Source organism: Vicugna pacos, chromosome 3, assembly GCF_048564905.1.
Source record: "Vicugna pacos chromosome 3, VicPac4, whole genome shotgun sequence".
NCBI lineage: Eukaryota > Metazoa > Chordata > Mammalia > Artiodactyla > Camelidae > Vicugna > Vicugna pacos.
The window spans coordinates 29,538,013-29,563,531 of record NC_132989.1 but is presented as its reverse complement, the minus strand read 5'-3'; the positions used below and the strand labels follow the sequence as shown (position 1 = coordinate 29,563,531).

Sequence of the window (25,519 nt, the reverse complement as noted above, 5' to 3'; positions counted from 1 at the left end):
GCTCATCTAAATACTAGACTACTTCTACTTGGCTTAATTATCCATCCTACTCACTGAATATTGCACCCAATCACCTTCATGCTGTTTCTAAATATCAAATATATCCTCCTCAAAGATAAAAGCTCTGAAATTACTGAGAATATTCGAAGACATTTAATAGTGTCGCAAGCTCTAAGAGTAATACCCAAAGGAGTTTCAAAAACATCATTACAGTTACAGAAGGGCTCTTTTTAACATTAAAAAAAACCTTTCACATTAAGATTATGGTTCTCATCATTACATGAAGCAATGTGTATGACAAAACTATGAAAATATTTCATAAGAATAAATCGTTTTTTTCAACAATTCCAAGCATTCATTTAGAAAGTAATTTTAAAACACACGCAAAATCTTTAATGTTCACAAAAGCTTGATGTGTTGGTTTGAACATAATTAAGATAAAGAAAACAACAGTTAACAAAATATTCTTTACATTTTTAAGAATTTTTGACCTTCAGCACTCCAGCAAGAATAAGTTGAAGATGGTTTACAGATGAGAAAATTATCAAATTTCCTATTATCTAAAGAATGATTCCTCCCGATCTCCCTCTCTGAACTGCTGACAGTGGAACAAAAGAAATAAAGCTCCTAATGATAGCTATAAAATCAGTTATCTACAGGATGCTTTCACAAATACTAATTTAGATTTTTGCTACAAGAGCTTATACTTATCATTCACAAACTATTCCAAAATTGAAGAGGAAGGAACGCTCCCAAATTCATCCTATGAAGCCACCATCACATGGATACCAAAACCAGACAAAGACACTACAAAAAAAAAAATTACAGGCCAGTATCTCTGATGAATACAGATGTAAAAATCCTAAACAAAATATTAGCAACCCAAATCCAAAAATGCATAAAAAGGATCATACACTATGGCAAGTCAGACTTATTCCAGGGTTCCAAGGATGGTTCAACACATGCAAATCATACACCACATCAACAAAAGGAAAGACAAAAACCACATGACTATCTCAACTGGCACAGAAAAAACTATTTCGATTTTTCAGCAAAACAAATGTAAGTGTCTTAAGAAACTAAAGTTGGCTTCGAGAACTGGTAATTTTCTTCCAAACTTGTGTTTTCTACTCTGAGTTCTGAGAGAGGTCACAGACTTCTATGACAATGATAAACAGAGTCACTTTTGTCTAAGCAATATTAAGAGCTCTTGAATTTGACAAAAATCCATTCATGAAAAAACTCTCACCAAAGTAGGTATAGAGGGAACGTATCCAGTAAAAGTCATTTATGACAAACTCACAGCCAACATCATAATTAACAGTGAAAGGCTGAAAGCTTTCCTGCTAAATTCAGGAACAAGGCAAGGAAACCCACTCACCACTTCTATTTTAACATAGTATTGGAAGTCCTAGCCACAGCACTCAAACAAAAAAAAGAAATAAAAGGTGTCCAAATTGGAAAGGAAAAGCTAAAACTGTCACTATTTGCATATGACATGATACTCTATATAGAGTACCCGAAACTCTCCATACAAAAACCATCAGAACTGATAAGTGAATTCAGCAAGATAGCAGAATACAAGATTAATATACAGAAATCTGTTGCATTTCTTTACAATAATGAAATATCAGAGAAAGTTAAAAAAAATCCCTTAAAATTGCATTAAAAAAAAAAACCCACCTAGGAATAAACTTAACCAAGGAGGTGAAAGACCTACACAGTGAAAACTATAAAAAACACTGATAAATGAAATTGGAAGATGATTCAAAGAAAGGCAAAGATATCCCATGCTACTGAATTGGAATTAATATTTTTAAAGGGGCTATATTACCCATAGCAATCTACAGATTTAATGCAATCCCTATCAAAACACCTATGACATTCTCAACAGAACTAGAAAATTTCTAAAATTTATATGGAATGACAAAAGACCCAAATTGCCAAAGCAATTATGAGGAAAAAGAACAAAGCTGGAGTCATATCCCTCTGAGACTTCAGACAATACTACAAAGCTACAATAATCAAAGCAGTGTGGTACTGGCACACATGCAGACATATAGATCAACGAAGCAGAATAAAGAGTCCAGAAATAAACCTACACATTTACAGTCCATTAATCTTTGACAAAGGAGGGAAGAATACACAACTGAGAAAAACCAGTCTCTTCAGCAACTGATGTTGGGAAAGCTGAACAACCAACTGCATGTAAATCAATGAAGTGGAACACTCCCTCATACCATACACAAAAATAAATGGCTGATAGACTTAAATATAAGACATGACACTATAAACTTCCTAAAACAGAGCATAGGCAAAACATTCGCAGACATACATTACAGTAATATTTCTTAGGTCAGTCTCCTAAGGAAAGAGGGAAAAACAAGAATAAACAAATGGGACCTAATAATACTACAAGCATTTGCACAGCTAAGGAAAATCATAAACAAAGTGAAAAGACAACCTACAGACTGGGAGAAAATATTGGCAAATTACATGACCAAAAAGTGCTTAATTTCCAAAATATACAAACAGTTCAATATCAAAAAGCACAAACAACCCAACTGAAATGGGCAAAAGATCTAAATAGACATTTCTCTAAAGAAGACATTCAGAATATTAACAGGCACATGAGTGTGTATATGTCCATGTATGACTGAAAAATTGTGCTGAACACTGGAATTTGACACAACATTGTAAAATGATTATAAATCAATAAAAAATGTTAAAAAAAACCAGGCACATGAAAAGATGCTCAGCATCGCTAATTATTAGAGAAATGCAAATCAAAACCACAATGAGGTATCACCTCACACTGTTCATGGCTATCATCACAAAGTCTACAAGCAATAAATGCCCAAGAAGGTGCAGAGAAAAGGGAACCCTCCTACACTGTTGGTGGGAATGTAAACTGGTACAGCAACTATGGAAAGCAACATGGAGGTTCCTTAAAAAACTCAAAATAGAGCTACCATATGATCCAACAATCCCACCCTTGGGCATACATCCAAAAAGGACAAAATTCCAATGCAAAAAGATACATGCACCCCTATGTTCATAGCAGCACTATTTATAACAGCCATGACATGGAAATAACCCAAGGTCCACAGATGATTTGCTTAAGATGTGGTATATGTATGGAAAGGAATATTACTCAGCCATAAAAAGGAAATATTGCCATTTGCAGCAACATAGATGGACCTATAGAATATTATACTTAGTGAGTTAAGCCAAAGACAAATATTACATGGTATCACTTATACATGTAACCTAAAAATGATACAAATGAATCTATATACAAAACAGACAGACTCACAGACATAGAAAACAAAATTATGGTTATCAAAGGGGAGAGAGAGGAGGGGGGACAAATTAGGAAAATGGGATTAACAGATACAACTACTATACATAAAATAGATAAGCAACAAGGATTTAGTGTACAGCACAGGAAATTATATTCAGTATTTTATAATAACCTATAATGGAATATAATCTGAAAAAAAATAACTGAATCACTTTGCTATACCCTGGAAATGAACAATGAAAAGAAAAAAAAAAATTGTTGCTACAAAGCATCCTTATCAAGAGTAACTACCAATACAGAAGAATTTGGCCAGATGCATAGGTTTTATTTAAAAGTAAATTAAAACCTCTTTAACACTGTATTTTCTAAGATGCCTGAAAAATATCCCTTTGAGAAAAGACTCCTATTACTTCAAGAGATAGCACATGCAAGTAACGTGACCAAATCATTCTCTAACTCAGTCTAATGGTTAATAATATGTCTTGTCTAAGTTGAATCAACTTAGTCCTCTCCCTTCCATGAGCTGCCAAACTGCTGACAGCTCAACAGGATAACTACCTAAAACTAGCTGAACAAGCCTTTACATGTAAAAATGCCACACTTTACTTTGAGTTTATGGACAGAATCCCAAGCAGTGTGCCTACTGCTTTCTGGTCCAATCAGGAAACCAGCATATCCTAAAGAGAACAGCTCCGGGCACATATGAGGACTAAAAGTAAATGACTCATGAGCACAAGCCACAGCTACCAAGGGAAAATATACAATCTGTCTAGATTTTATTACATGACACCAAAACTATATGGGAAAAGAACATACTACAGGTGAGACTAGAATAAGTAAGTAATCAAAACACACAAACAATGCATTCTTCTTCATACAAGGAGAACCAAACAGTGCAACTGAACAAACTTCAGGCAATTATTCTTCTTGGAATTTTTTCTAAAGAAATCAAGATATGGGCATATATAACTACAAAATCACTTAGCACCTTATTTTAAAACAACAGTAACAAAACTAGTAAAATTCAAATGATAAAATATAGGGAACTGAATAAGTAAATCATGGCAATTATTAAAATGAAGTACAACACTACTAAGAATAACGTTAAAAAATTAATAATATTCAAAGATGTTCAGATTATATATCTGTTTTTTAAAGTTAAAAAACAGATCAAGTATTTGTTTTACAAAGTTACCCAAAGAGCCTACCTATCTCTCTATATGTTGAAAAAAGCTTTACCCAAGAATATATAAAATGTCACCAAAAATTACATAATTGGCTGGTGTGACTAATCAACTTTTAAGTTTTAAAAAACAGACATATCACTTGTATAATAATGCAAAACTTAAATTAATTAGTGACAGGGAAATTTATTGTATAAAAACAAAAGGAAATTATTAAATAATATCAGGAAATGAACCTTATGTAATAAAAAAATTTGAAGACTATTTCATATGTTACAGTTTGTTGTCAGAAATAGAGTACTCAATTAATGAAATTAGGCAAATGTAACTAAATCCTTAGAGCTGCCTTAACTTTAATATTTATTCTACTACAAACAACTCCCTAAATCATCCTCCTTATTCCTAACATGGAAGAGGTAAATTTGTGTTTCTGACAACCAAAAGAACTAAACATATCCTTGGGAATTTTGCTGCCATCAATCTCTACACTGTTTTTATATGTGGGGGGAACATGACTCCATTGAAAGCTTATAATAAATACACTTGGATTTATTCTTTCTTGGACTATCCCGAATTCTTCTTTTTGAAAAACAATTATTTTTTTTAACATTTTTTATTCAGTTATAGTCAGTTTACAATGTTGTGTCAATTTCCAGTGTAAAGCACAATTTTTCAGTTATACATGAACATACATATATTCATTATCACATTTTTTCCACTGTGAACTACCACCAGATTTGTATATATTTCCCTGTGCTATATAGTATAATCTTGTTTATCTATTCTGCATATGCCTGTCAGTATCTACAAATTTTGAACTCCTAGTCTGTCCCTTCCCACCATCCACCCCCTTGGCAACCACAAGTTTGTATTCTATGTCTATGAGTCTGTTTCTGTTTTGTATTTATATTTTGTTTGTTTGTTTTTCTTTTTAGATTCCACATATAAGCAATCTCATATGGTATTTTTCTTTCTCTTTCTGGCTTACTTCACTTAGAATGACATTCTCCAGGAGCATCCATGTTGCTGCAAATAGTGTTATGTTGTAGGTTTTTATGGCTGAATAGTATTCCATTGTATAAATATACCATTTCTTCTTTATCCAGTCATCTTTTGATGGACACTTAGGCTCTTCCCATGTCTTGACTATTGGAAATAGTGCTGCTATGAACATTGGGGTGCAGGTGTCTTTTTGAAGTAGGGTTCCTTCTGGATATATGCCCAGGAGCAGGCTGATTGGGTCATATGGTAAGTCTATTCCTAGTCTTTTGAGGAATCTCCATACTGTTTTCCACAGCGGCTGCACCAACCTGCATTCCCACCAGCAGTGTAGGAGGGTTCCCTTTTCTCCACAGCCTCTCCAGCATTTGTCATTTGTGGACTTTTGAATGATGGCCATTCTGACTGGTGTGAGGTGATACCTCATTGTAGTTTTGATTTGTATTTCCCTGATAATTAACAATATTGAGCATTTTTTCATGTGTCTATTGATCATTTGTATTTCTTCCTTGGAGAATTGCTTGTTTAGGTCTTCTGCCCATTTTTGGATTGGGTTGTTTGTTTTTTTCTTATAAAGTCGTATAAGCTGCTTATATATTCTGGAGATCAAGCCTTTGTCAGTTTCATCTTTTGCAAAAATTTTCTCCCATTCCATAGGTTGTCATTTTTGTTTTGTTTATGGTTTCCTTTGGTTTTTTTTTAATCCTCACTTCTTGATTTAACTACTTTTCAGTCTAAAAAGAAGCACCTACCACTACCAAATTAAAGACTTCTGAATAAACAGTTTATGTTTCTTCTGGTATTACAAAAGTTATTTTTTCATCTGCCTCTTTTTCAATATTTGCATGTGAAAACACAACACACGGTAAGTATAATTTCCCTCCACCTTAATGGAAGAATTGACATTTTTACTTCTGTTACTGCGTAACAGTAAAAAGCTCCCAATGAGTCTATATCCGGAGTTCTGAGGACTCTAATCTATATTCCATTCAGGCAACAAAAGCAAGAAAATCCACAAATATTTCTAAAAAGATACATTAAGAAAAAATTGCATCGTATAAACAAAAACAAAAAACCCACCTGTAAGAGTATTTCTACCCAACTCAACACAGTAGAAGCATTTAAAAAAATTACCTAAATATATTTACCTGACCCAAACTTTTATATGTAGAGCTCCATGTGTTGTTATTACCAAAAATACACGTAAATTAAAGATACTGCGTAAGAACATTAAGGAAGATCCATGAAATGTCCCCAAATATACTTACAGAAAGATAGCTGTTAATATCCACATCATCAGTAATGGTTTGGCGTTCTCCTTTATAGTTAATTTTCCGAAACCTTCTTCGAGACTGTCTAGCAGGAATTTCTCTTTGTAAAATACTATCTTCATTATCTTTGGAATTCTCTACCTGAAACACATGTTCACATTCTTGATTAAACATCCAATTTTTCCATATTACTGACAGTCTATGGAGTCTTAATAGACTCATAAGGGGGCTTCATTTACTTCGTGCAAGAAACTGCCTCAAAGAAAACAGTCTGTATAGAACAATGCTCTTGAGTTCAGAAAGATTAAAGGTGATAATATTATAAAGATCTCGAGACCACAGTTTCCTTTCAGGAAACAGTCTCTCTTGCTCACATAAACATATATCCTCTAAGTAACGTCACTTACCAGAAATGATGGCTGTTAACTACACCTACACTTTCAACAATTACAACTTTTGAGTCTAATTACAAGCTGCCAGATTACACACACATTTTAGCAAACAATCATGGTTATGATTTCAGTGAATTGCTAAACAGTGAAACAAAAATGCTCCATGTATTATCCTTTGGTGTCCATCTTAATGTGTGAAAAAAGCCAAAAATACAAAAGGCTGGCATCTTCTAAGCAAGAAGGGAAAACTAACATTTATCAAGGGCTTAAAATAGGCCAGCACGCATATATATTACATTATTTAGTTTCCACAACAGCCTTGTAATCAGGTATTGCTATTTCTAGTTTACAGATGAGCAATGTCAAACCCAAAGAGATCAGTGACTTTCCAGTCTCATAACAGTGATACCTTTAAAGGTGACCCGGAATACAGGCCTGTCTCCAAAGCTTATGTTACTGATACAAGATTACACTGCCAGGGGAGAGGGCTGGAGGGAAGGAAAGAAACAGGAGAGGGTGATTAAAAGGTACAAACTTCCAGCCGCAAAATAAAGGAGTCGCGAGTATGAAATGTACAGTGAGGGGAACACAGTCAATAACTATGTAATATTTCTGTATGGTGACAGATGGTCACTAGACTCATCGTGGTGATCATTTTGAAATGTAGAGAAATACCAAATCACTATTTTCGCTAACAGGAACTAACACAGTGCTGTAGGTCAATTATACTTCAAAAACAAACAAACTCACAGAAAAAGAGGCAAGATTTGTGGTTCCCAGAGGAGGGGTTTAGGAGGAGGGGGAACTGGATGAAGGCAGTCAAAAGGTACAAACTTTCAGTCACAAGAGAAGTAATGTACAGCATGATAAATATAATTAACACTGTTAAATGTTATATATAGGAACTGTTGTATGTTGTAAGTTAAGAGAGTAAATCCTAAGAGTTCTCATCACAAGAAAAGTAATTTTTCCTATTTCTTTAATTTTCTATCTATATGAGATGACAGATGTTCACAAAACTTACATATATCTTGATGTGATTATCACAGTAAGTCAAATCAGTATGCCTTAAACTTAGAACAGTCCTGTATGTTAATTATACCTCAATAAAGCTGGAAGGGAAAAAAGACTACACTGCCTATTTAACTACAGACTACACCATAATTTTTAAAAATTACTTTTACAAAGGAATATTGACATGGTCTGAAGTTTTCTTTAAACCAGGTTTCAGTTTTCTCCCTGAACTACTTTTTTTGCTAATGTCACATCTCTCGCTAATATCAGAAATTTCCTAGTCACCCAAGTATGAAATTTCAACATTTCCAACTCCCCTGCTTGTCTTCTAAATCTTATCTTCAGTCATTTCTTAGAATTTGTCAAATCTTTTTTAGAAATCCCTCTCACAGTGCCTTTTCTTTCATTCCCATTACCACCAGCCCTTTTTCAAGTCTTATTTACTTAATCCTGAGCCTGCTGCTTCAGATATGTTCCTAACTCTATTCTACATGGTCAGACAAATCACCTAGATAAATCATCATTACGTCAGGTCTCCTGTTCAAAATGCTACAATGGGCTGCTAATGGTTACCAAATAAATTTTAAGCTATTACATTTGATATTCAAAGCCACATACACTCTATCCCCAAAATATTTTTATTGCTTTATCTTATACGTGGAAGCCTGGAAAAACTGCTCCCTTATCCTCCTCCCCACAAAAAACTCTCTCATCTACAAGCTCTAGTGAGATATGCAAAACTTCCTGATGACTTCTCAGAAAGAGTCTATGTCTAAGATGTTCTTTTTCAGGTGTGAGAGCTCAAGGGTAAGTAGCAGCTAAATCAGTGTGACTACTCATAGGTGCCTATACATTAGTAACTTATATTCTGCTAAGTAACTTTACTTATTTCCTCAGTATCTGTTACCCTATCTATTCTATCTTCACATGCTAAAACACTACCAATCATTTAAGACACATCTCAATAGTCACCTCTTTCATAATCACAAGAGACATTCCTTGCAACTGGTTTATTATGTGTAGGCAACCTAGACTGCCTTCAGGCCTTTGCATACATTTGCATTACTCTCCCTAAAAGCCCATTCTTCCTTTGCTAGCATCCTGGCATGCTACACAAACCTCATGACCCAGTTCAAACAACCCCACCTCTGCCCTAGGAAGAAACTACTTCTTTTATAGCACTAAGCATATTGGTCATAATTATTAGATAAGCTTACCTCACTATAAACTCCTTAGGACAGGAACTGCATTATACTCATATTCATCTTTGTTCACTTATTCAAAAAGTTTACCAAAGTGGGCATTACATTAAATTCTTTCTCCCCAGGTATGTTAAACTTTGGAAATACAAGCAGGCAGAATAAGTTATTGAGTATTACTGTTATGAAAGGCAAAACCCAGAAGAGACAGGGGATTAATTTCTGACTCAACAACTACAGAATTTTGTGTAGGTAGCAAATACATGTTTCCTCCTTGAGATTCAATTTCTTCTTCTAAAAAGTGATGGGAGAACCACTGTATTTACTAAATCACTACACTAGACCATGTACCAGAAACTCCAAGTTACATCCCTTAAGGCTCAGAATGACCCTATTATATTGCTAGTCTTCAATAGATGGTACAGTCTCACAAAATTGAAATAACTCAAACAAGTGGGTGAGTAAGGATTCAAAGTGTGACTAAAAAGTTCATCTACTTTATACTGCCCTATACCACAGGTGAACCAGATTATCTACTGTAGGTGAAATTCCAGTATTATATGATTCTCAGAGCTTATAATAGATACCATTTATTGAGCAGAAGCAGTGATTTAAACAATAAAGGATTTTCAAAATATAAATAGTAGTAAATTAAATTTAGGAAAGGAGTTTCTAAGCCCAAACATTTGGGAAAAACTACTAAATGAACAACAACAACAACAAAAAGTAAACAATGTATAAAGGATTAAGTGCCCTTAACAAAGCTCCCTCTGAATAAAACTCAAACATGAAGAAAAAAAAAAAAACACCTTGTAAACACATAGTGAAATGGCACAAAGTAAGGAATCCAAATGCAAAGAATAAAGTGAAGGCAAGAATACTAGGAGGTAGGCTAGCAACAAAACCCCTAATTCATCGATGATTTCTTAACTTTAGAGAAAAGATCTTCCATTTTGATGGCTGTAGGATAAGAGAGAAAGAGAATAAAACAGAAAATCCACCAGAGATGGGGAACCAATAGGAGACTTAACTCATCCTAAAAACCTATACCCTCACTGTAAGGATTGTGAGCAAGGTTTAAACTCATCCAGCAGAAGACAGCAAGAAAAACTGCTTAGCACTGAGAGAATTTTGGGAGTATGGGGTATACACGGAGGAGGTGGGGAGGAGGGAGCAACGGAAGAAAAAAGCTTTTCCCCTGAGAAATTATCTTTTATTCAAGTCTGTAATTTTAATTCATAATATCTTAAGTGCATAAGCCTCTAAAACCTTGTTGCAAGAACGCAACTTTAAACCAAACGTCTAAAGAATTTCCACACCTAAAGTTCAAGACACATGAACTTACGTACAAAAAAATCCCCCCCAAAAACCCCAAAACAAAAACCAAAAAACCCCAACAATAACAAAACCCAATCACAAGCACAAATAAGACATGATGAGCAATAATGGACAAAAAAGACAGCAGAATTGTATCTGCAAATATTTCAATATATTGGAAATATCAGAAAATATAAAGCTGTAATAAAAAATTTAAAAGAAACTTGAAAATGAGCCAGAGATTATAAATGCAACCAAACAGGTTAAGAACTGACAAGTATCCAAAATAAAAATCCCCCTCAAGTGCAATCCCTCCTCACTAACAGACTAGCAAGCAATGAGTAACAAGAAATAACAATCTGTATTTCGAAGAGGGATAAGAACATGGGAGATATATCCTGTCTAAAACACAAGGGCAGAAAGAAGGACTAAAACTGAGAGCAGAGCAGGAACACTTAGAAAAATCTTCCCCCAAAACAGTCCGACCCCAAACTACAAAGTAACACTAGAGGAATTTGAAACCCCCCTGGTGCAATGAAGGTAACCATAACAAAAAAATCCAAACCTCGCTCAACTCTAGCAGAAGAAGAGATGTGTTCATCTCCAGGCCTAAACGCTATCTACCCTTTGCCCTACACAGAGTATCTAGCATTAAATCCAAAATAATGATTCACATAAAAATTTTAAAAGGTTAAAAGAAAAAAAACACTGCCAAGAGACAAAGGAATCAACACAGCAGCCACTGAAAACTAAGAGATGATCCAGATGCTGGAAATATCAGAGAATGTAAATTAACTGTAATTAATATGGTAAAGGATCAGTGGAAAAAGTGGACAATATGAATAGACAGAGAGTTTAAGCAAACACAAGGAAAACATTAGAGTAAAATGAAAATGTTAGAAACAAACACATGGTACTGATGATGAAGAATGCCTTTGATAAGCTCATCAGTAGACTTCATTCAACTGATTTAAGAATCAATGAGCTTAAACATAGGCCAACAGAAATTATCCAAAATGAGAGCAAAGAGTAAAAAAAGAAAAATGAAGGAATTAAATGGTATATGAAGATGTAACTAAAAATAAAATTAGTGAACTGGGAAGACAGAGTCAAAAAATAATATAGTAAGCAGCACAAAGTGAGGATGAGATGAAAAATAAGAAATCTTAAGGAATACAGAGAATAGGCTGAAAATACTGAACATCTACTTAAACTAAGCTCAAGATGGTGACAGCAGTAGAAAGAAGAACAAAGACAACGTCCAGAGAGAAAATGACTGAGAATTTTTTATTTTAAAAAAAAAGCCAACAAATCCAAAGCAGGATAATTAAAAACCGCAACTACAAATTTACACAGAAAACAAAACATAAGACTTTCAATGCAGCCAGAAGGAAAATATAGATTAGCTAATAAAGGAAGAGCAACTAAATAAATGACTTCTGTATAGCACAGGGAACTATATATTCAGTATCTTGTAATAACCTTTAATGAAAAGAATATGAAAACAAATATATGTATGTATATGAATAACTGGAATGTTGTGCTGTACACCAGAAATTGACACACTGTAATTAACTATACTTCAATTTAAAAAAAATGACTTCTCAAAAACAATGCATGCCAGAAAACAGAATGTACTGACTGCTGGGGGGGAGGTGGGGGAACGATTTTTCTCCTAAAATCGCATTCACAGAAAAACAATCCTTAAGAATAAAGTGAAATAAAGTTATTTTCAGGAAAAAAAAAAACGAAATAAACAAGACATCCAGCTTAAATGTTTACCAACAAAACCCCTTTATTAAAGAATGTTTTAAAGGGTATGCCTCACATTTAACACAAATGTTCCTGTAACTAAGGTCTCAATGTAAGAAAGAATTAGAAGCAGGGAGAGTATAGCTCAAGTGGTAGAGTACATGCTTAGTATGCCTAAGGTCTTGGGTTCCATCCTCAATATTGCCTCTAAAAGTAAATAAATACATAAAATAAACCTGATGCCCTCCTCCCCCTTCAATAAAAAGAATTAAAAGCAAAGAAATGCTAAATACATAGTTGAATCTCCACAAATAATGATTGCATAAAACAATACAATAAGGCAAAATTTGTGGGATAAAAAAGTAGAACTAAAATACTGGACAACAGCAATTACATTTGGATACAGTCAACAGTATTAAACTTTTATAAGCTTTGTTACTTATTAACTTCAGTTATTTTTAAGTAGACTTGTCAGAAGAGCTGGCCCGAACAGCCAGAACAGACTTGAAAAAGAAGAACATAGCTGGGGGAATCATACTCCCTGACTTCAGACTATACTACAAAGCTACAGTAATCAAAACAGTATGGTGTTGGCACAACAACAAACACAGAGATCAACAGAACAGGATAGAAATTCCAGAAATAATCTCACGCACTTATGGTCAATTAATCTATGACTAAGGAGGCAAGAACATACAATGGAGAAAAGATAGTCTCTTCAATAAGTGGTGCTGGAAAAAACTGGACAGCTGTATGTAAAAGAATGAAATCAGAACATTCTCAAATACCATGTATAAAAATAAACTCAAAATGGATTAAAGACTTAAATGTAAAGCCAGATACTATAAAACTCCTAGAGGAAGATATAGGCAGAACACTCGCAGACACAAATCACAGCAATATATATTTTAAACCAACTACTGGAGTAATGGAAATAAAAGCAAAAATAAACAAATGGGATCTAATTAAACTTAAAAGCTTTTGCACAGCTAAGGATACCATCAACAAAATGAAAAGACAACCTACAAAATGGGAGGAAAATATTTGCAAATGATGCAGCTGAAAAGGGATTATTTCCAAAATATACAAACAGCTCATACAGCTTAATATCAAACACACAAGCAATCCAATCCAAAAATGGGCAGAAGACCTAAACAAGCAATTCTCCAATGAAGACACACAAATGGTCAATAGGCACATGAAAAAATGTTTAGCACTGCTAATTGTCAGAGAAATGCAGATCAAAACTACAATGAGACATCACCCCACACCAGCCAGGATGGCCATCACTGAAAAACCTACAAATGATAGATGCTGGAAAGAGTGTGGAGAAAAGGGAACTCTTCTACACTGTTGGTAGGAGTGTAGATTGGTGCAGCCACTATGGAAGACAGCATGGAGGTTCCTTAAAAAACTGAAAGTAGACTTAACATGTGACCCATCAATTCCACTCCTGGGCCTAAACCCAGAGTAAAAATAAAATTCAAAAAGACACATGCACCCCAATGTTCATTTACAGCAGCACTATTTACAGTAGCCAAGAAAGGGAAACAACCCAAATGTTCATCAACAGATGACTGGATAAAGAAGATGTGGCACATATTTACAATGGAACACTACCAAGTCATAAAAAAGAATAAAATAATGCCATTTGCAGCAACATGGATGACCCTGAAGATCATCATTCTAAGTGTAGTATTCTCGGATAGAGAAAGAAAAATGCCGTATGACATCACTTATATGTGGAATCTAAAAAATTAAATTAAATTAAAAAAATAAGGGCACAAATGAACTACTTATTATTTATAACTTAGATGACTGATTTCTTGAAGGTATGTAAGCACAACTGACTGTCCTTTATGATTGGATTACCGCATTCTGTTGATTCCCATTCTGTGGTTGGTTTTATTCCTTTGATAACTATGTAAGTTTAAAAAGCTAAAGCTCTAATCTGTTCTTAGAAACAATGACAGTACACATATGTACACTTAAAAAAAAGATTTTATATGGGCAACAATTTTCAGTTCTCCTGAATATATACTTAGGAGTGGAACTGATGGATCATATGGTAATTATATTTTTAACTGTTTGAACAACTGTCAAACAGTTCTCCAAAATGGCTGCATCATTTTATATACCTCCAGCAATGTATGAGGACTTTACTTTCTCTACACCCTTGCCATACTGTTACTGTCCATCTATCTTATTATTTCCCTTTTACTATCTGTTGGGAAAAGACAAACTTCCTTGGGCCTCTTGTGCTTCTACATATTTTGCTGGGTTTGTCAAGAAGGCGAAGTCCTAACCACTCATTAACTGGGTCATTTCTCAGAGCTGTGTTTATAGCAAGCAATCTTGAAGGATGAAGTCATGTTTCCTACCAGAAAAAGAGCAGGCCTGCTTACAGCCTTTCATCTTTACAACATTAAGGCTTAAATTGCTCAGTAAGAAAGGTTTAAGGTGAATTTCACACATTTCGGTATGTCATCTTCATTCAGTTCAAAATATATTCTCATTTTTATAATGATTCCATTGTGTGTGTGTGCGCGCACACACACGTGCACATGCGCAAGTGTGTGTATACATACCACATCTTCTTTATCCATTCTTCTGTAAATGAGTATTTAGGCTGTTTCTATGTCTTGGCTATTGTAAACAGTGCTGCTATGAACACTAGGCGGTATGTATCTCCTTGAACTAGAGTTTTCGTCTTCTTCAGATGTATGCCCAAGAGTGGAATTGCTGGAATATATGGTAACTCTATTTTACATCCATATATTTTAAATGCTCATTATAATTTCTTTTACTGAGGTTTTCTCAGTCATTGCTCAAATGGATAAAATTTCCTCTAGTAGATATCTTAAAAAAATAGCTCAAGGGTATATATATAAATCCCTAAATTCTTATACACTGAAAACTCTTTCTCCACAATTGTGATATGAAAGAGTATGGCTGAATATAAAATCCTTGGTTCATACTTTCTTTCTTTGAGTTTTCTTTTCTTTTTTTTTTTTTTAAGTGCTGCTCCACTGTTGCCTTGCTTTGGTTGTCTCAGTGCATTTTTAAATGTTTGAACCAGTGCAATTCTTTCACCTTTGGAAGTTATGTGATGTTTTCACTTGGAAGCATGAGGCTTTTCTGTCTTTGAAATCTTACAGTTTTTCTAGGAAATGTCTTAGAGATGATCTTTCTGGGCTAATTTCGCCAGGATTCAGTGGAGTCTTTTAATGTGCAGATGCAAATCATTTACAATTTCTGAAGAACTTTCTTCGAATATAGCTTTAAATATTAGTTCTTTTTCACTGATTTTTCTTTCTTGGGACCCTAGAATTATGAATACAATTTCTCCGTTACCTGTCTTTAATTTCCACTATTTTCTCTGACACTTTTTTCCAGCTTTGAGACTGATATACAACACTGTGTAAGTTTAAAGTGTACCACAGTATTGATATATTTACATATTACAAAATGATTACCACCCACAACTTTAGCTAACACCTCCATCACATCACAATAATTATCACCTCATTTTTTTGTAGTGAGAAGGTTTAAGACCTCCTCTCTTAGCAACTTTCAAATAAGTAACACAGAATCTCTGAGGCTTTTACTTCATTATTTGTGTCATTTTCATTCACTTGATTCTTCTCCTGCCTCTCTTCAATGCATCTTATTAAATTTTCATTTGAGTCTATTCTCCCTAGGGCACCTTATAATTTGTTTCTAAATAATTTTTTTGTTTTTCCACTTCTTTACTAAGCTCATACTCTTTTTACTCCTTTTTTTTTATCATTTTCTTTTCTTGGGTTTTTGAATTTCTGCTTCTACACTTTCCTTTTTTATTATCTTCAATTGCTTGATTGAGTATGTTTAATTCAGTCTGGATGTGACCACAGTTTTCATCTACATGGTTGTTTTTCTAGGGTGAGGAGGAATCAGTTGACATGTAATAATTCTCATTTTCTTATATTTTATAATAGCTATATATGGATTTATCAAGCTTCCCTTTTTACCATTTTGTGGTATTAGGATGTCTTACAAGATTCCCAGTTTACAGCACTTCTTTTGTCGAATACTTTGAAGTCCAGATACTTTAGAATACTTTTTTTTGTTTTGCTAGTGGGAGAAGGGGTTTTAAGACTCTGATTCTGTGTTCATTTTGTCTTTCAGGAAACTAAAACTTAACCGTGTGCTTCTTCTTCACGACTTAAAGGCCAAAAGGAGATTGTTTCTTTTTTAACTTTTGTCTTAACCCTGAAGCTATGTCTTTGGAAGACTATTTCTGCAAATAGCTCATAATTTTAAATAACTTCTCTGTAGTCCCTGTTCTGATCTACCATACATATACAGACACACATATTTAATTTTAAACTTAGTGTGAAGTTAGTCTTTCTGGCAGTGCAGGTCAACCTTAGGTCTATTTGCTGGCTTTCTTCTATGTTTTCTATGGATCTGTTTGGTTGGCCTTTGGTCACCACAAAACCTTGCTGAAGGCTGGGAGTAGAGATGGCGTATGAGAGAGAACATGCTGGGAACTGGTTTCTTTCTTTTTATTTACAATTATTTTCAAGTTTGAGCATCCACTGTCTTCAAGTTATGCTGCGAGCATAGTTTGTGTATAGATTTCATATACTCTCTTTGTAGTTTTGCACTGTTTTTAGGGGCAAGATTGGGAGACAGATAGTTAAGTGGTTATCGTTGTCTCCAGCTACCCAGAAAAAGTGAGATTAAAAAGTTTAATTAAACAATGAACTTATAAAACTGTATTAAGTTATACAGGTTTTAAAAGTTCAATAATCTTGTCATGCGGAAGGTGTTTCTAATAAGCATGTCCCCAAACCAAAACATTCTAAGAGGAAAAAAAAAACAATAGATTAAAAAAAATTATTACTGACACAAAATTCACTTTACATATAAAATGAAAAAATAATAAACAGCTTCTTATGAACAAAAGGGCTCATTTATCTAGTAATAAGTTCTAATGAACAAATAAAGAATAATCTAAGCAGGAAAATTGGCAAGAGATATAAATCATAAGAAGAAAAATAAATTCCTCATAAAGCATATGAGAATATGCACAAGTTAAAACAAGATTTCCTTAAAACATGTCAGAGTAAGATGATTAACCTAACTGGTTATCAGGAAGGTATTCAGAAACAGGCATTCCCAATCACCAGTGCAGTTACTCAAATTTGTATAAATACATACAAAGTAAAACCAATTGACAGAACTTACCAAAATAGTAAACATGTTACTTGTAAATATAAGTATACTTTGATCAAGCATTTTTATGAATTCTAAATTATTTTACCTAAAAAATACACTGAGGTATCCAAGCTCTGTACTGATACAAAAATGTTCAGTACAATTTTGTAGTTCAAAGGATACAGTAATAATAAAAACTACAAAAAAAAATTAAGAATCATCAATATGGTGGAATGAAAATAAAATCCTTCAGAAATTTCAAGTAAAAATCTTAAAGTTATTTGGATTATTTTCTCCTGTAACTCATAAAGCATTTTTAACTATGCTGATCATCAATACAATAGTTTTGGAATTGAAAGATTACCAATCATAAATACACATACTTGACGTGGATTTTTTGTGTGTGACTTAAAATTTTTTATATACACATATTCTCCTTTTTGAAACATTTGGGTATAAACTGAAGAGACAATTCTTGACTCTAAAATATGCCAACATGTACTTTCGAAAGACAAAGACTTTGTCTTACATAAATACCAGTACAGTGATCAAAATCAGAAATTTCAGTATTAGCTAATCCATAGTCTATGTTCAAATTTTATCAATTATGCCAACGTCTTTACAGCTATGCTCTTCTCCTGCCTCCAAAATTTAATGCAATATCAAGCACTCTATTTAGTTATAACTGTTTTTCTCCTGTAATATGGAACAGTTCCACAGTGTTTCTGTGATGTCTCTTGACTTTGGGATATCTAAAGAGTATAGGCCAGTCAATGTGTAGAATGTCTTCTATTTGGCTTGTCATTTCTTAATGATTAGTTTCAGGCATTCATTTCTGGCAGGAATATATCTCAGAGATGATGTTTTGTGCTCCTCAGTACATCATATCTGGAGTACTATGATATCAGTTTGTGCCTATATTGACGGTGGTACCCATGATTTTTGTTACAGTCGTATCCACTATGTTTCCCATCAGAAATTTGGTAATTTTTCCCTTCATAAGTGATTTGTGGGGAGATACCATGGGACTATGCAAGCATTCTGTTTCTCAGTAAACATTAGTCACAAGTTTTAGCATTCATTATTTATCTTCTAACTTAATCACTCCTTCTGGACTTCAGAGTTGACATGTGGCTGTCAGGAAGAACTTTCCCTTTTCATTCATTCATATTACTAGGACTTATAAATTCTTATCTTATACAGGAGGGGTATCATCAGTTCCTAAACATTTTTATTTGGAGTCTTAAATCGTCCCAGATTTGGCCAATGGGAGTCTCTTCGACCTGGCTCCTCTGTCCCTCTGCAAGGTCCCTATAATTCTCTGAATATTTCCTTACTTTTTAAGGTGAGTGATGGAAATGTTTTATATTTTGATACAGAGGTATGTTACAAGGAGCATACATTTATAAAATATCAACAAATTGTACATTTAAAACATGGCTAATATAGTAAATATCAACCTAAGTGTATTTTACTACAATATTACAAAACAAACAAAAAAAACAACGTATATCTGACCCTCGAAGAAGGTCAGAGCTTAATCCACATATAACTTATAGTCCACCCCTCGCATCCATGGTTCAACCAACCACAGACTGTGTAGTACTGTAGTATTTGCTACTGAAAAATATCTGCATATAAGTGGACTAAGCAGTTCAAACCTATGTTGTTCAAGGGTATATGAGAACACTGCAGTAAAAGCACTATTCTTTGCCCATAAAGTATGAGAAATATAAAATACTTCAACTAATAAATAAATGAGAAAACAGTATTGCCTGAGACAGTTTTCTTGCCATGTCCCTCAATGCATTTATTTAAAAATGCGTTCTGAGGCCTGAAGAGATATGCCATGTGTACCAACACTTAATGATAAAACAATGCAAACACTGAACAAACTTGAATTCAAGCAACATTTACCAAATACTTACTATGCAGGGAGCACTATGTAATGTTACAGAAGACACAAATAGAGTAAGACATAATCTTTGCCTTTTAGGAGCTTAAAATCCACTTGTTTACATGAAATTTAGGATACAGAGTTCATGATAACATACATGACCCAGTTCGGGGAAAAGAAAACAGTAAGTACTTTTTTTTTTCCTGCCCAAAGAAGATGTCAACCTGACTTTGACATCATGCAAGGAGAAGTGGTTGTTTTAAGTCCCGATATTAAAATGCTTCATTAAGAATTTCATCTTACTTCTCAACAGTTTAAATCTAATCATACATGAGATGCTATCAGGACAAAGAATCCATTGAGTATCCGGTGTTTTTAAGTAAGGTCATTTGAGACCAAGGTAAAAAGGGAGTGTGTTCTGGATTCTTCTGATGCTACGGAAAAAAAAAAGTCCGATTTTCTAAAGTTATATCAACTACCTAGCTTTCTTAGAAATAAGTAAAGAATTATTCCTTAAACATACTCTTAAAGTAAAATTATTCAGAACTAAATCATTTCTTAGTTGGATATACTGTGTCTCTTTTGTTCATTTCTCTCCCTCAAGTACAGGGCATGGAATATGAATGCTCAAAGATTATTAACTAATTTGAATAGGAAAATCAGAGTTTTCTTTCAAAATTCTTATTTAAAATTTCTGGTAGAAACAGTAAAAGAAATTACTAAATTTGCAACATTTTATATTTAACTACGTCGTGTTTCAAATTCTCTAGAGCATCAGAAAAAAATTTAAAGTAGAAGAAAATACATCAAACTTGATATACGGTTTGATGCTACTTAGTTAAGTACTTAAAAAGTCATAGTAATGGAACCTCCTTGAATGTTTAAAAGCTTGCTAAGTTTAAAGTTGAAACTAAAGCATATCAAAAAACAATTCAGCATTCTTTAAAGTTCTTACCACAATCATTTCTGAAGGCTCTAATACAAGACAATCACATCCTCTTTTTCCTCCAAACTGCTTACCAAAACTATAAAAACAGAAAAATAATTTCTTTAGCACAGGTTATAAATAAAATACATCAACGTAGGAAAAAAAATGAACCCCCAAAATCTAGACGTTAACCAAGAAATTCTGATCCTATCACTTACATTAATAAGATATTCTTAAAACAACAATTTTCCTTTTACTTGCCCAGATATAAGTGGTTTCAATACAGCTGTATGACAATTATTTTTCAAATTCTGCCTTTAACCAGTCTCTAAAATTGATTATAAAAGATATCTGCCCAACCTCAAATTTTGAACATCTATCAATATGTGTTGAATTAAAGTAAAATCACACCTAATAAAGAGTGAAGCCACAATTATGGAATATTTTATAAAAGTAAATATTCTGAAAGTGGTATTAGATAACAGGTATTTTTAAAACTTAAAAAATATTTACATTTGAATATATTTTTAAACTGCAGTAAAATACAGAAGTGATTTGTTTTGTAAAAATAGTGCTGGAGCCATTCACTAGCTCTTTGGAAAAAACTAAAACTGCAGCAGTACCAAAGGAAAATTTGAACATTTTTATGTCATCCAGGAGAAAGATCTCTGAGCAAATCAAAAAAGAAAGCACTTTTTCATGTAGGAAAACACTGATGTTTTCATTTTGAAAGATAAAATGGATTTTTAAAAAGGTGGGGGAACAGAAAAATATTTAATTATATTAGAGACAAAAGATTAACATACTTAATATGCACAATGCACATGAAAAATTATGAATGCAATCTAAAATGTTACAAAATGAAAATTAAGTACCATGGCCAATTATAAAATACACAAATAAAGTATTATTACAAAAATAATCAAATATAAAAACACCAATATTGCAAGCAAAATGTAAAATACCAAAAAATAAACTAAATAAAGAAATAAGAAACTCATTTATAAAAGACAACAATACAATTTTACTGACGGGTTCTTTATAAAAGAAGCAACATAGCACACACTTTCATGAAAAAGCTCAATATTATAAAAAAGTCAATTATCTATAAAGTATAAGGTTATAGTAAAATCCTACTCAGAATCCAACAAAATTGCTTCTGAATGTAACAAAAAAATCACTTCCATTTTTTCTTAATCAGGAGACTATTTTTTGGTTTTACTTCTCTAAAGAAATTCTTACCTCTTCTAATACATAGAACAATTAAAAGGAAACTTGTGAAAGTTTGCTTTCACTCAAGATGAAATAACAAGGACTAGATTTAGTCTCCTACTTGAAAGAACTGAAAAATCACACAAAACATATTAAACAGTAGTTTCAAGACACTGGAAAGCAAGCAACACAGGGATGTGATCCCTAAGAGGTGGAACCAAAAAACTAAGATGATCACTACGATATCTCTATTTTATTACCTACAGGCAATCTGTAAGCCACAATGCAAGAAAATAGAAGCCTAAGAGACCTGGCCAATCACAACTGAAGAGACAGAAGTTTTGGGGTATGGGTGATGGGGGAGAGATCTTTAAAACTTATAGGGCAGGTTATGTGAAAGAAGGGAGCAGCAGAGAGAGAGGAAGAGAGACAGAGAAACAGGAATGTGCGTGAGAGTGCATGCATGAGTACACATATGTGCTCTGGTGATCTTCGGGTGAACACTATGAACACAAGAGAAAAAACCAACTACAAGCCAGAGTGGAAAGACCATGTTAGACACAGAACACTGGGAGGGATTTTCAGATACATATTTCATTTGTAATGTGATAAATTAGCCCTACACTAAGGAAGTGCTGGACTTGCTTAAACAAATAATAAAAACTCAAGTGAATAAACAGATTCCAATTAGCTAATATGCATGTCAGAAGAAAGCCTAAGAGTACACTAAAGACATACAACAAAAGCTGGATCCCAGCAACATAAAAGTTGCATGTCTTGAACCCCAATGTACACAGAAGCATCACATACAATAGCCAAGACACGGAAGCAACCTAAATGTCCATCAACAAGTGACTGGATAAAGAAGCTATAGTATATTTATATAATGGAATACTATTCAGCCATAAAAAATCATTTGCAGCAACACAAATGGATGTGGAGAATGTCACTGTAAATGAAGTAAACCATAAACAGAAAGAAAACTACCATATGATATCATTCATATGTGGAATGTAAAAAAGAAAAAAGAATACACTAATGAACTTGTGTACAAAAGAGAAAAAGATTAGGAGACACAGTGAACAATCTTAGTTACCGGAGGAAACGGGATGGGAAGATATAAATCTGGGAGAATGAGATTTGTAAATATTAACTACTATACACAAAAATAGATTAAAAAAATTTCTTCTGTATAGTATACAGAACTATATTCAGTATCTTGTAATAACCTCTAATGAAAAAGAACATGAAAACAACTATAGGTATATCTATGTCTGACTGCAACATTATGTTGTATACCAGAAACTGACATGTTATAACTGACTATAATTTACTAAAAAACCAAACCAAACAAAAAACCAAAAAACTAAACAGAGATATATAAATAAATAAATAAATAAATAAATATTCCATGTCCAATGTCCAGTAAAACAAAACCAAAAAACAAGTATGCAAAAAGCTAAATAATGATCCAGAACCAAGGGAAAAACCAATGAATAGGAACAGACTGAGAACTGTCAACAGTAAAGGAATCAACAGATGAACACAGAAACAGCCATGCTCTGTATGTTCAAGAAAGTAGAGATAAATATGAACACAATAGAGAAACAGAAGCTATTAAAAAAAAAATAAAGACCTAGTGGGGGTCTCCCCCTCTCCAATGGAGAGGGAAACTGAAAGGCTCGGATCTGTACAGAATAGCCCTTGACCAACAGAACTAAGTAAAATGGGCACAGAGGGTCTCCGCAATTTCCAGCCCTAGAGGCAAAGCAGCAGGAGTGGGACAAGACACGCTGCCCGAGGGTGGAGGACTGGGGCAGGCTGCAAAGAGGCAACCCCAGGGGAATGCAGGGTGCTGTGCGCCATGGCTGGGAGGGCATACAGAACAGAACAACCTGGGTCCTCCATAAAATACGGAGAAAGGAAAAAAAAAAAGGCAACAGGGCTGGTGTGCCCTGAGAGGAAGGGTGCCATTGCATCTATCTCAAGAAACCCCCAGAAAAAAGTTCTCAGAAGGGAGGCGGGGCTCAGCCATAGCCACCATATCCACCAGTGCTTAGCATCCAGGTGGGGGCCGGGCAAAAACCGGAACCCGTACCTAGGGGCTTAGCAGCCTCAAAGGAGAGACTTGTTTACAGCCCCAGACAGACAGGTTCGTTCTGCCCTGGTGCCTCTGAGAACTTGTGCTTCTAAGACAAAGGAACAAGGAGCTGAGTTCTGGCACAGGCAGGAGCTGTTCCGCCATTTTCCTCGAGCCCGCCTATGGAGCACAGACCCTAGGTGCAGCAAGGAGCTGCACAGAGCAGGGGAGCAACCAGCGCCAGGAGGGGGAGTGGCCTGCCCGCCTACCAAGCAGGAGTGCAGCACCTGACTGCAGTGCTGGAAGGGGGCACGATCTGCTTGCCAACCGGCATTGGGAGCAGCAAAGACAAAGGGCGCCACCGGAGGGCCTCTGGAAGCAGCAAGCTAAGTTCACGCAGCAGGGAAAGGACAGGAACCGCGACAACCACAAAACAAAAAGGAGGTCCCATTCAATAACAAGGGCAGGCTCTGACTATCAGGTCAATGGCCACACTCCTAATCAAAGTAAAATAAGACGTGACAACCAGCCATAGTTAAGAAAGACCTCTTGAGAAAATCATTAAGAGTGCAGAGTCTCCACAGGAGCACATTCACTTTTTTTCTTCATTTTTTTCTCTGTTCTATTTTCTTTTACTTTTTAAAATTTTTACTTTTTAAACAATTCTACATGTCTCTATGTTTAATCCCTTTAAAATTTTCCTTTTAAGATATTTTCATTATTTTTTAAAATTCACCTCAATTTCATTTTTATTTGTCTTGGTTGTTCTCCTCTTATTGATTATACTCAGTTTTCAAATATTTTTCTTTCTTTTTTCCTCTTTTAAGGTTATTAAAATAAATCTAAACTTGACTTTTATTTTGCTTCAACTTGTTCTTCTGTTACTGATTATACTCTGTTTTCAAATCTTTTTTTCTCTAATTTAAAATTCTCTCTTTTTTTAGTTTTATTTCCACTACACTTTACATAGATAAATAAATAAACTCCTTAAGAACCACAGTAGATAACTGATATTCCATAAGACACAGTGCCAGAGAGATATGCGCAAGATGAAGAAGCAGAGGAACCACTCCCAAGTAAAGAACAAGAGAAATCCCCTGAAAGAACGATCAATGAAACAGACATTAATAGTCTACTAGATCAAGATTTCAAAAAAGGAGTGATAAAAGTACTGAAGGAACTAAAAGAGATTCTGTTTAGAGACAGATGTCAAAAACAAAATTTAAGCTACAAAGAGGAGCCAATTAAAATTGGAAAACTCATTTGCTGAGATGAGAGCTGACCTAAAGGCTGTACAAACCAAGCTAGATAGCGCAGAGGAATGAATAAGTGACCTAGGAGACAGGACAGCACAAAGCACCCAATCAGAACAGCCGAGAGATAAACAAATAAAAAACAATGAAAACAATATAAGGGACCTATGGGATAATATAAAGCATGCCAATCTATGCATAATAGGGGTTCCAGAAGGGGAAGAAAAAATAAAGGGGATTGAAAAGGTATTTGAAGAAATCATGACTGAAAACTTCCCAAACTTAAAGAAGGAATCAGATATCCAAACATAGGAAGAACCCAAACAGACCCACACCAAGACATATTATAATCAGGATGGCCACCATTAAGGAGAAAGAAATGATCCTAGAGGCAGCAAGAGAAAAGCAAAGAGTGAGTTACAAGGGAATCCCCATAAGGCTCTCAGCTGATTTCTCTACACAAACATTACAGGCCAGAAGGGAGTGGCAAGATATATTCAAAGTCCTGAATGAAA

The 25,519-nt window shown here is 34.3% G+C and overlaps 1 protein-coding gene across 6 annotated transcripts in view; it reads right to left on the bottom strand.

The window, feature by feature from the left end:
- Positions 1-25,519, bottom strand: part of RAPGEF6 (Rap guanine nucleotide exchange factor 6) — a 202,344-nt gene that overhangs the window by 121,320 nt on the left and 55,505 nt on the right. For all 6 annotated transcript variants that reach the window (XR_012069590.1, XR_012069596.1, XR_012069598.1 and 3 more), the window contains 2 exons: positions 20,487-20,556; positions 6,756-6,899 (listed from right to left, as the gene is read on the bottom strand). Coding sequence is in view for 2 of the 6 variants with exons in the window: in XM_006212844.4 (XP_006212906.1) it covers positions 6,756-6,899; positions 20,487-20,556 (214 nt within the window). In the remaining 4 variants the exon portion in view is untranslated. The remainder of the gene's footprint in view (positions 1-6,755; positions 6,900-20,486; positions 20,557-25,519) is intronic.